This window comes from Rutilus rutilus (genome assembly GCF_951802725.1).
Source record: "Rutilus rutilus genome assembly, chromosome: 17".
Taxonomy (NCBI): domain Eukaryota; kingdom Metazoa; phylum Chordata; class Actinopteri; order Cypriniformes; family Leuciscidae; genus Rutilus; species Rutilus rutilus.
In genome coordinates, this window is record NC_140230.1 from 26668491 (window position 1) to 26681291 (window position 12801).

Here is a 12801-nt window from a genome sequence, read left to right on the forward strand (position 1 = left end):
TCTATTTTCCAGACATGATAATGAGTACCAAGCAAATGCATAATGCAACAGAAATCAGCAGCCACATTACAGATTTAGATTTAACCTGGGATGATTTCATGACAAAGTACAGCTACTCTCCGACTCCTAGTTTAAATTTCAACCTTTTATGCATGCAACAACCCAGATCTTTTCTTGTGTCTAATGTCTTTTTTTATCATTTCATGTCTGGTGGTAATGGTATTTTTAGCTCAACATGAATAATGCAGTGCATGGCAGCGTTTGCTCAGTGTGTTCATGGACAGCGTGCAGTGCCAGTGGCAAGAGGAAAAGGGTGGCAAGAGGAAAAGGGATGCAAGGGTGGATCAAAAAGAGTCATATCTCGGCTCAAGCACACCTGAGGGGTAAAGAAGAACTTTAGCTGAAGTTGCCTGCTCAGATCTCCAAATATTAGTCCCTGTAAAACTCTCAAACCCCCGTTCATTCATTGCCATACCGTTCTATCTCCCAGGAATAAAACAGGCCACCACTGATGTGTTTTTTGTTGTTGTTAGAATAACTCTTCCGCCTCACGGCAGCTGAATAGAGAATAGAGACAACACAGGCGTCCCTCTGAGTAAAAGCAGGATGTTTTCATATTTGCTCGACCAAGCTGATTTTTACTCTAGGATGTAGTATAGCCAGGGCTAGATGATATGTTGAATATCCATCATATATTTGTGTTGTATCTGTTTTGCTGGCTATGTAATTTTACACAACATAGACATTAGGTGACCCTCTAATGAGGTACTAAAAAACCCAATTGTTTAAAAAAAAAATGTCTCTGATTAAAATCTTCATAGAAAAACAAAGTTAGAGTCGGTAAATGAATTAAACGGTTTCAGTAAATTGATTCTGAGCTTTGATTGATTTGTTTTGTTTACGTCCTGAAAGTTGATATGGGATATTCTTTATTTATGATGTGAAGACATTTTTTATAAAAATGTGAAGAAAATATAAATGGTTTGGTAATAAACAACAGTATTTAACAATTACAATCAAAAGTTTGGAAAAATTTACTATTTTTTTTGTTTTTGAAAGAAGTTTCTAATGCTGCATTTATTTGAAAATATTTCTGGAAAAAAACACAGTAATATTGTGAAATATTATTACAATTTAAAATAGTGGGTTTCTATTTTAATATACTTTAAAATATTATGTATTCCTGTGATCAAAGCTGAATTTTCAGCATCATTACTCCAGTGTCACATGATCCTTCAGAAATCAATTTAATATGCTGATTTATTATCAATGTTGGAAACAGTTGTGCTGCGTAGTATTTTTTTTTTTTATAACCTGTGATACTTTTTTCAGGATTCTTTGATGAATAAAAAGTTTTAAAAAAGAACAGCATTTATTTAAATGTAGCTTTGCCAAAATTTGCCATTTGATATTTTAAAGTATATTAACCATTATTTTAAATTGTAATAATAATTCACAATATTACTGTTTTATTCTGTATTTTTTTAATCAAATAAATGCAGGCTTTACGAGCATAAGAGTCTTATTAAAAAAATATAAAAAATAGTAATATTTCCAAATTTTGACCGGTGTTCTGACGATTTGCGCTACCCTTCTCCCATTAAAACAGATAGGTAGCACAAATTGATCGCATAAAATGCTCCCTTTTAGATTGTGCTACCAGCATCATATTCACGTGGTTATCACATATTTCGTGTTTTTTTTTCTTTTTCTGATAGGTTGCATGTTTCGTCAGTACACCTACTGTATATATTTGCTATGTTATATGCATAACCAAAATTATTAATGAACTATTAAAAATTAATTCTTAATTTAGCTTTTTTTGGTGAAAAGCAGTGTGGAAAAATTAGGCTTAATAATTTTTTGTGTGTTTTACATCTAATTGGCACCAACAGTAATTAAAATATGTACTGAATATCATCAAAAAAGCTGAAAAATAACGAGTTTTTTTTCTTAAGGTATATTGCCCAACCTCACACTGACGTGTGCGCATGTGTGTGTGTGTGTGTGTGTGTGCGCACTGTTTATACATAGATGCTTTACAGTCTTTAATGTTGGCCAACTTCACATTGGACTCTAACCCAGGTCATACTCTTATCAGTGAAAAACATGTGATCTGTTGAACCTCCTCCCTTTGTGTTTACTCTCTCGACATGACATCATGGGTTTAAGGCCTCAGAAGCCCAGCACTTGCTTTCTTGCTCGTTTTCTTGGACGAAAATGTTAAATTTAGACTTTTAGACTGTTCAAGTAGCCAGGTAGCCTATTAAAGCAACAAGCTTATCAACAGCGGTTGGAATCTTTAGCTCCTTAAATTCGCTTCAATTGAATTTTGACTTAGGAAGTTATGATCTGTTGCGATTTAAGGCAGCTCATTGCCAAATTCTATGTTAAGATTCTGCAGAAGATACTGCATAAATTAACCACCATTAGAAATAAAATAACCTTACATACTGACATTAACTGCAGGGAATGTTAATGAAACTCTCAGATTGTGGCGTTTTGGATGGTCATCTTGTATCCATGAGTTGGCAGTTGTAATGTTTTCCATTTGCAGGAAGTATTTGGAAGTATCATATGGTTTAGCCTTGAGTGTCTTGAAGATGCTGATCATCAGTAATAGAGATTGTGTTTGCCCTATTCACTAAATTGATGTTCTTGAGGGAAGAGACAGTACAATCCTTCAAACTACCAATAATCAATTCACTGGAGTGCAGTTAAGGTTCATATCGAGCCGTCTGGATGTGACTCTTACTCATTTAGTCTTTGAAATATTCTTTTATGGATTGTGTGCAAATCAAACAAATCGATCTGGATTTAATCTCTACAGAATGTAACTTTGAATGACTCTTCTGTGTAATCACACATCAAGTAGACAAATGCACTTGAGTGTTTGCTGTTGTTTTGGAATGAAGTTCAACTGGTCTTCTCGGTTGAAGTTTCTCACTCTTTTTGTCTTCTGTCTCAGATCCCCCAGCTGTTCCTGAGGCCAATCCCAGTGATCCCAGCTCCGAGGAAGTCAACACCCCTTCAAAAACAGAAACAGGCCTTGAAGCCAGTAGGCCTACAAAGATGGACACCGCAAGGAAGTCAGTTACCCCGACACGACCAGACGTCATTCCAAAGTCGCCTAAGTCGACACCTACTCCGAGGTCAAGTTGTAGCCCTCAACCCAGGAAAGGTGGGTATCCTGAAGACTGTCTGCCATTTATCTTAAGACAAGTTCAATATTTGGTTTTGATACTCTTCATTAGATACAGTCCTCTTTATTACCTTTTTACCCCAAAAGATCAGAATGTAAGTAGAAGCATTATCAGTGCCAGGTCATTGGGTTTACATGGTTTCTAGTTAGTTGAAGCTGGTCTTTAGTTGATTTATAAGGTTGATCAGCTGCATCAAGCCGGGTTGGGTTGGATACCATCTTGAGGTGCTTAAGGTGCTTGAGGTGCTTGTTGACTTGTTTGACCTCCATAATCTGGTATATCCATTTAACATCCAACGTAACATTGATCAGATTCAGAATCAGAATGAGCTGTATTTCTTCTGTTAGCGCAGACACTTGGCGAATAAAGAGTCATTTTGATTATTATTCTGTAATACACCTTTTAAGTACTTTATATTCGCTTAACACAATTCAAAACAATTTCCCTTCCATGAGAAGCATTCAGGAAATCTCTTGAGAAAGGAGCCAGTCATTGAGGGTTTACCTTTGTCCAAAGTCTTGAAAGCTTACAGAGGCATTTGTTTAATGTCCAACAAAGAATTTCCATAGTCAGGCCTCTGTAAATGCTCCCAGACTTATCACATTAATGTAGAATCAGATCCGTTTAGTGAGGTAAATGTTGATGCTAATACTGATTTGTGGAGGCTGGCGACAGGCAGTTCCTAATCGCCTGTGGTCCATCAGCTGAGGTGAAGCAATGAAACCTGACTGGGCATCACATTTCACAGAGCTGTGCCAACTGGAGGGATTTAACCCTCCTCCTTGGTTCAGTCACGTTCATAGTATAATGACTTTACTTGTACAAGAACATGTAGACACATGTTAATGGGAGAGTTGTTTGGGTTTGAGAAAGTAAGCAGCTTTTCTTTGCCTACTTCATTGTTGCCTCTTTATATAACCGAGGATGTGGTTGTAGAGTGATTGGTGGGTAATTATGTGGGAAAAGCTGGTTCAGCTGTGTTTGATATTCTTACTGTATTTGATACTGTAAATGCAATTGTAATTTTGCCCTTGTTGTTCGATTCACAAAAGAATCTTTTTTATATGGTTCCTTGTACTGATTTGAACAGCATTTGTAAGTCATTCAACTGGAAATGTTTGGGAGGAAAACTGTGGTGAATTGACATTAGAATCACTTTAACCATGCTAAAGTAATCAAAAATAACCATAAACTAATAAATTGCAGTATTTAACCAAAACATTTATTTTAATGCAAAAGTGAATATGTTGTATAATCATCTGCGACCAGATTTCGAATGGATGAAGCCTTGGCCTGTTTTTAAATCTGGTTTTAGTTTTTGAATAATGTAAATTGTGTGTGTATGTGTGTGTGTATATATATATATATATATATATTATTTATTTATTTATTTATTTATTTATTTTCATAGTAATATAAATGCATTAAAAAACAGTATTAAAAGGAAAATACCAGCTGAATTTATTCAGTTTGTTTACTTAATTTGTCATTAACAGTGTTTAGCTTTTCATTTTAACTCAGATTTTTACCTTTAATTGACTAATAATTTCTTGACAAGTCAAATTTTGTCATCATTTCGCCTCAGACGGTTTTATGTTATTAGACTTCTTCATGCCACCGGTTGTGCACAGTTCAGCTTATCCCATCATAAAATATATTACTGGTGTCAAGCTGAACTTCTTGTAAAACCGAACACTCTGTTCAACAGAATATGGACATATATTGATCCTGGGCTGCTGCTGCTGCCTCACTCATAATTTGTTATGTGAAAGAACATAAAGAGACCTGAAGGAAGGGAAGAGCTGAAGATCAGACATTGACTCATACTGTATGCTCTATGCTGAGTCATATATCTTTTTTTTTTTTTTTCTCACCTAGCCATTTGCAGTTCACCTTTATTCTGGTTGTCTGGAAAATGCAACTTAAATTAACATAGTAAAAGTTTGGGGAAGATTGTAAAGTATAGCTGGCACTGACAGCATTCAAAAAATAACACACACTTTACAAGTACCATAGGAAGTGTTAAGATTTGCTCCCTCCCAGTTATGATTACTATTAGATTTATAGTTTTGAAGGCTTACACACCCTTAGTAAATTAGAATCATAACTGCACCTTTGTAATTAAGGTGATGAATCGACAATTAGTAAGTAATTTTTCTCAGGCTTGTTAAAAAAACAAAAACAAACATATTTTCATTTTACTTACAATTTTATATGAGCAAAATCACACTAGTACTGTAGCCGTGTGATATCGCTCTATATCAGCACGGCTGTGATTCGGCCGTAGGCAATCACAGCCGTGATGATATACAGCCATATCGCACGACTAAGAGTGTGATATTGTTTATACAACAGTTTGATGGCACAAGTGTGTAAATAAATAAGAAATAACAACAGAGTGTCTTTTAAAAACCCTCTTTTGTGCAGAACTACGTCCTTCCGCCACGAATTCAAATCTCAAGTTGACAGTTTGACAGTTGAGTCTCGGTTACTAATTCTAAAACGTCACTTTAGAACTAGTAACTAAGGAACGTTGAGTCGCGCTTCATTGAAGCTTATTGTATTATGTAGACTAGAGTATTATGAGAGAGAGATTGGCTATGTGAGTACATTACCTGCATCTAGCTGATATTCTTTAGGTGAATCTCATAATTAAAAAATCAGTTTGAATGTCCACTGAGGAAAGCGATATCTTTGTCATTTTAACAGTTAAAGGGATAGTTCACTTTGAAATAAAATTTTGGTATGTTTTAGCTTACCTCAAGGGCATCCAAGATGTAGGTGTCTTTTTTTCCGCAGTAGTTTCAATTTTGATATTTTTTTAGGTCAAACCGTCTGTCAGTCATATAATGCAGGTCTATGGTCACCACCTCAAAGAGCATGCACAGAGAAGTCCAAATTAAACAATTCCCCATCGTAAGTACACATTGATGGCCTAAGACACGAAACGAGCGGTTTGTGTGAGAAACCGAACAGTATTTATATCGTTTTTACCTCTTGTACACAGCCACGTCCAAGTGATCTGAGGGCACGGGCGCTTCGGTCTGCGCAAGCACCGGAAATTATCTCTCGCAATGGAAGACGATTTCGATATATTAACAGACAACGTTGAATTTTTTTGCTTCCTCCATCGCTCTGAGTTCTTGATCTGTGAATTCTGGTTCAAATAAATATGGTTGTGAAAAAAATTCAACGTTGTCTGTTGATATATCGAAATCGTCTTCCATTACGATTTCCTGTACGTCTAAATATGTTTAGATCTTCACAGTGAAAGATCTAACACTTCCGAAATCTCTGTGTAAACAATGAGTGACGTACACGCGCGAGAGATCATTTCCGGCGCTTTCCGGCGCTTGCGCAGACCGAAGCGCCCGCGCCCTCAGATCACTTGGACGTGGCTGTGTACAAGAGGTAAAAACGATATAAATACTGTTCGTTTTCTCACACAAACCGCTCGTTTCGTGTCTTAGGCCATCAATGTGTACTTACGATGGGGAATTGTTTAATTTGGACTTCTCTGTGCATGCTCTTTGAGATAGTGACCATAGACCTGCATTATATGACTGACAGACAAGAACGGTTTGACCTAAAAATATCAAAATTGAAACTTCTGCGGAAAGAAAGACACCTACATCTTGGATGCCCTTGAGGTAAGCTAAAACATACCAAAATTTAATTTCAAAGTGAACTGTCCCTTTAAGGGGATTTCCCATGACAGCGCTAGTCAATGCATTTGTAAGTTACTTCTTATAATGTGTTGTTTAGAGTTAAAACAACGTCCTTGTTTGCAACCTTGTTTCAGTCCCTTTCAATATAAAAGTCTTTGTTACTCACTCATAAAGACTGTCTTTGCTGCCATCTAATGTGCAATAATCAATCCGTAATCAAAAATCACTGAAGTCGAAATCACAATCTCTAACAGACTCTTTCTCAATACCAAATACAGCATGTTATTTATATAAAATATGATATATTGAAAAATAATATTTAAATAAACAATATTAACCATTATAAAACAATAAGAAGTTTGTACAATAGGAAATAAACATAAGCAAATAGTTTGTCAAAAGTACAAAAGCAGTACTAGTTATAGTACAGGATTTCATTTAAATAAAAAGATAAAGTTATGAAACTTAACTTTGCCCTTAGCCAAATCGATTTGCGCTGGAACAAGTAATAGATTAACTAGGCCAAAGAATTAATTATACTTAAGAGCCACTTGTAATGAGCGCTGCTGGCCTTTCATTGTTTGCATATTTATATCCATATCTATTTCTTACTGTAGGGTATGATGCTGTTAGTGCCAGGATCCATTACCGTTAGACTTCACCACCGTTCGAAGGGAGCAGAGAGAATATTGTCAGTTGCGTTCAGCGGTTTTATTGAGAGAATGAAAAGCCTTTGTAATTGCTGTTTGTACTTTGATTTTGATATCGATTTTATGCCATTTAAAATGGATAGTAAGGGTCTTGAATTGGTCAATACAGCTTTCCAGCCATGGTAAAATCATTTTGGTTCATCCAGATTGTGTTTTTTTTAGCGCTTCAGGAGATGGTACGGTCAGTGATTATGCACCACTCCGCTGCCTCAGACCCTCTGGAGTCCCTTTCTGGGTCAGTCTTCTGCTTTTTCTGTCTCTGCCCGGTGACTCATCAGTGGGAACATGGGCTGCTCGTAAGGGCCCACAAGACTCTGCGCATCAGCTTCCCGTGCTCTATAAATACTCAAAAGTGGAGCACAAGTCATGAAGAGGAACACTGCTGGTGTCTTATGATTATTATTAATGAGTTTTTGGTTCATCAGATAAAAGTTTTACTAGACTTTGTGGCTCATAAGACGCAAACACAAAGATTACATGGGGTCAGTTCTGAGGTTTTAAATTGGAGTGCTGATGAATGATGAACTCTGAGTGAACTAGTTTGAATGTAATTGGAACAAAGCTGTTTTCTTTGCTTTGTTCTACACTACAGGTCCTGTGGAAGGCGTAACAATAGGAAACTGTGACTGTGGTAGTAGTCTAAAGTCTTAATGTGCATATTAAATCAGGTGCAGGTTTGTGTTTAAATAATATGTGTGTGTGTGTGTGTGTGTGTGTGTGTGTGTGTATGTATATGTGTGTATGTATATATATATATTATTATAATAATATTTATTTTTATTTATTTATACATATATATATATATATATATATAATTATATAAAATATATATATATTTTTATATATATATATTTGTGTGTGTGTATATATATATATATATATATATACACACACATACATACACATATATTATATTACTTATATACTTTTATTTTCGAATCGACTAATCACGATTAATCGATTTGACAGTATATATATATATGATTGATTGATTGATTGATTGATTGATTACTTTATTATCCCCAACGGGAAATTTTTGTTGCTTGTGTTTCAGCATGCGTACACACAAAGAACCTACAATGTACATAAATATAAAAACATGAAAAACACCCAATACATTTTTTTTTGTAAATCATCATCACTGAGACCCGCTCAGTAAACTCTACTAAAAAAACTACCCCCCCCATAGACACTTACATTGAATGACACCATCTTCCTAAGGAAGTATAGTCTTAGCTGTCGTTTTTGGTTCACAGCTTCAGTCCATTTATCCCACCTCAGTTTGTGATCAAAGACAACCCCACACATGATATATATGTATACAGTATGTATGTGTGTGTTTTTGCCATCATGGCATGGTGTCTTTTTAGCCCAGGTAAAGTTTCCCTTCACATGAATGTTAATTTATGGCGTTGGGTTGATTGTATCTGTACTGCGAGTCCTCAGCCGGAGCGTGTGAATGCTGCCAGTCTCTGTGTCTGCCAGCTTCCAGTGCTTTATAGCGCCGCAGATGTGAACACAGTCTCTACCACACAATAACCTCTCTCATTCACGGCACCCTGCTGTCTGACTGTCTCTGTCTCTCTCTATCTCTGTCCAGGAGAGCTTTAGTGGGTAGAATGACAACCTCACATTTTTTTTTCAAGCAACAATGTGGCAATTTCAGAATATTTCACCAAAACTAAACATTTGATTCTGCCTCTCTTCTCAGATGGAATGAAGTTGGATGAGAGACTGAAACAGGCGAAGGAGAGGAGGGAGGAGAGGGCCAAATATCTCGGTAAGATAACGCAAGGCAGACAGTGAGACAGCACCCCCTGCTGTCTGGGATCTAGATGTGTTCACACAAAAAAAACTTCATATCATTCATGGGTCAAACTCCTGAGGCTTGTGCAACAGTACAGAATGACTGTAAAGAAATACATGTTAGCAGAGGTTCTATGGCTTTTATAGATTTTAATTCATTATAGGTTTGACATTTGCCACTGTGACATTTGACATGTCACATGCTTTTGAGACTAACATGCATGTGCATGCAGTTTACATTTTTGCATATTTATATTTTTCCCCACATTTGTTCTTGTTTTCCATTCTATATGCCTTTGTTTTAATTTTTTTCTTAATAGAAATTCATATTAATTTATTATTTTATTATATAGATATAGATGTATAACTAAATATGTAATAGCTAATTTAATTTAAAATTAATTTATATATGTTTTATATATATATATACACACACATACAGCATGTTTATATATATAACAACATAGGTAATGGCTAATTTAAAATATAAAATTACTTATATTTACATACTCAAATGCATGTCAGGAACACTTTAAATCACCTCTGGCTTGGTTACTTATACCAAGTTCTTCTGACTATAGTATTTAGTATTCTAGGATCCCATCTAGTATTATTATAAACCTTTTTCCTAGTTTTAGCAATTATGACTATGATAATAATAACTTCTAAATATGTTGCTGCTTCTGTGTGTTTACTAAACCAGCACTGTGAGAGTTTCTCCTCTTCAGAGAATTATAAATATCTCACATGCTCTGTTTTGTTCATCCGTCATATCACTGTGCTTGTCGTGGCTGCTGAGATTGCTGTGCTGCTCTGCTTTGCATGATTGACAGAACGTTTTTGTCTTCTTTTTCACTTTCCCTCCCCAGAACAGCATAGCCAGACTCAAGGTAAGCCACTCCCCCGTCTCTGGTGGTGTTGGTGACTGATGCGCTCTTGGGTCTTCATCCCTTTCTCTTTCAGCTACTTCTTCGCTTGTAGAGCTGCTTTCCATTTCCGTCGCCTCTCACTCATACTCATAATCATAATTAGTGACAGGTTGTCAGGTGTCTTAAATCTGAGTGAAAGCTGCCAGGATAGGTTTGTTACACTCCCCTGCTGGAAAATGATGCTTAAACCAGCTTCTAAGTACCTCTTTCTACATAGATGGTCAAAACTGGAAATCGATGGTCATTAGATGGTTCGAATTGGACCACACAGTGGCTTCATTATATGTTTAGTTTGGAGCATTGGAGTATACATTTTGTTTTGTTTGTTTTTTCCAGCAGGGTCAGCTATCCTCCTGATTTTACCCTAACACTTTGCTTTAACAATTGACCAAATGTGAATTTCATACAATGATGAACGTGACGGGGCTTGTCTGCATATTAGTAAAAGGAAAAGAAATGTGACGATGAACTAATCAACACTTCGATTTTTAGGTTATCTCAAATCTCAAATGCATGAATCTTTTGCTTATTTTGGGTTCATATCCTTTACATGTATGCTAAATAAACATGACACAATTTTTCAGTGCATCTTTCAAGACATATAGGTCATTTTATTGTTTACGTATGACAATAAGCTGACCCTATTTTGGTTAATGTAGACAGCATTCTTGTTGTTTAGCACTGGGGTCAGTTATAGTTCAATGGTGCACCAAATTTGAGCTTTTTGACCACTAAACCTCACCTCTCAGTTTATATGTTTTTCTGGAATCTTGTTTTCATAACATGTTTTACAAGTTTCGCATAATTACAAACTGCAGGATCCATTCAGACCCAGAAATAACATCTGCTGCTGTCTTCACATCTTCTGTGACTGAACTGTGAATAAATCATGATCGATGTGAATGTATGTAATCATGATAAACACACGTCCTGCTACATTCCAGCCACACGAGTGCGATGCGTGTCATTTAAACCTAACTTCTCAGGCTGTAGTCAATCGAACTCATCAATCCATCTCTTCTGCTATTACTGTGGACTTTCACATTAGTGTGTAATATTTGTGTGGGCTGCATTGAGTGAGTCAAATGTTCATTGTTGGACATAGTGTCTGTGTTCTCTCAGACTGTCGTCTTCCATCTCATCTATCTGCCAGCAGGATTATGAAAGTTTGATGAAGAGTGTCAACCTGGCGCCCTCAGGCCATCACTATTTTATAACTGGAGCTCAGAGAAAAAGGCTCAAAACCTCCAGCCTCAGTAGAGATGAAGGCTCTCAGCGGAGAGTCTTTTCATGTCAAGCCTTGCGTTCACACTTTTTTTTTTTTTTTTCACTGACAGTAGATATTCCCAATTCTGTAAATTATTTTATCAGCATTAGTCTAAAAGCCTTCTGCTGTTAGTATTTACTCTGATTTGACAGTTTACCTGACATAGACAACTTGATTTTGCTAGCATTTCTCATGTCTTTACATAATGAAGGCGAAGAGTGGAGCTTGTAACATATTAATGACCCTGTCATCATCACTCGTGTTTGTTTGAAGTGAAGTCATTGTCATTTTATAGTGTCAAAACACCATAATTAAGAACAAGATGTTGCATTTCATGAATATTAAAAGCTTTAAAGCCACAAACCACTCTCTTTAATACAAATCCCAATAGGATATTTTGACTTTATTTCCTTAAGACACAAAACCTGGAGATTTTGATTTATCTCTATAAAAGTAATTGCATGGCTAGGATATGAAATGGAATCTTTCTATGAAAAATAGTTTTTCTACATGTGCTTAAAAAGAGGTTATAAAGGTGTTTATTGTAATGATTTACTAGTTAGAATTGATGTTGTAAACATCATGTGGGACAGTGGGAATAGTTTCACAAAATATTAAGTTGTAAGATATTTAAATACACTACCATTCAAAAGTTTGGTGACAGTAAGATTTTTTTTTTAAAGAAATGTATAGTTTTATTAAGCTATGATACATTAAATTGATCAAAGGTGACAGTAAAGATAGTTACAAAAAATCTTTCTATTCATAAAAAAAAATCCAGAAAATAAAAACTGTATCACAGTTTCCTCAAAAATATTAAGCAGCACAACTGTTTGCAACATTGATAATGAAATGTTTCTTAAGCACCAAATCAGCATATTAGAATGATTTCTGAAGGATCATGTGACACTGAATTATGGCTGCTGAAAATTCAGCTTTGCCATCACAGGAATGAAATGCATTTTAAAATTGTTAAAATGGAAAACATTACAAAAATCTTACCGAACCCAAACTTTTGAAATGATATTAAAAGGATAGTTCACCCAAAAATAAAGATTCTTTCATTTTTCTCACTTCTGTCATTCCAAACTCAGACAATCAGTGGAATTTAATATGGTAAAATAGACCTAAGAGTTCTGCACTCTTTTTGATAGCCAAATACTTCACATTTGATCAAGTGTCTAATAAATGAACATGCATTTGGATTTGGGAATGTGT

At 35.6% G+C, this 12801-nt stretch overlaps 1 protein-coding gene across 6 annotated transcripts in view; it reads left to right on the top strand.

Annotated features, from left to right (window-relative positions):
* The window catches only part of map7d1a (MAP7 domain containing 1a), a 45569-nt gene that overhangs the window by 14619 nt on the left and 18149 nt on the right, over positions 1 to 12801 (top strand). For 3 of the 6 annotated variants that reach the window (XM_084385906.1, XM_084385907.1, XM_084385909.1), the window contains exons 2-4: positions 2969 to 3181; positions 9293 to 9361; positions 10257 to 10277. In XM_084385906.1, coding sequence (XP_084242032.1) covers positions 2969 to 3181; positions 9293 to 9361; positions 10257 to 10277 — 303 coding nt within the window. The remainder of the gene's footprint in view (positions 1 to 2968; positions 3182 to 9292; positions 9362 to 10256; positions 10278 to 12801) is intronic. The other 3 variants (XM_084385908.1, XM_084385910.1, XM_084385911.1) reach the window with 1 other exon arrangement.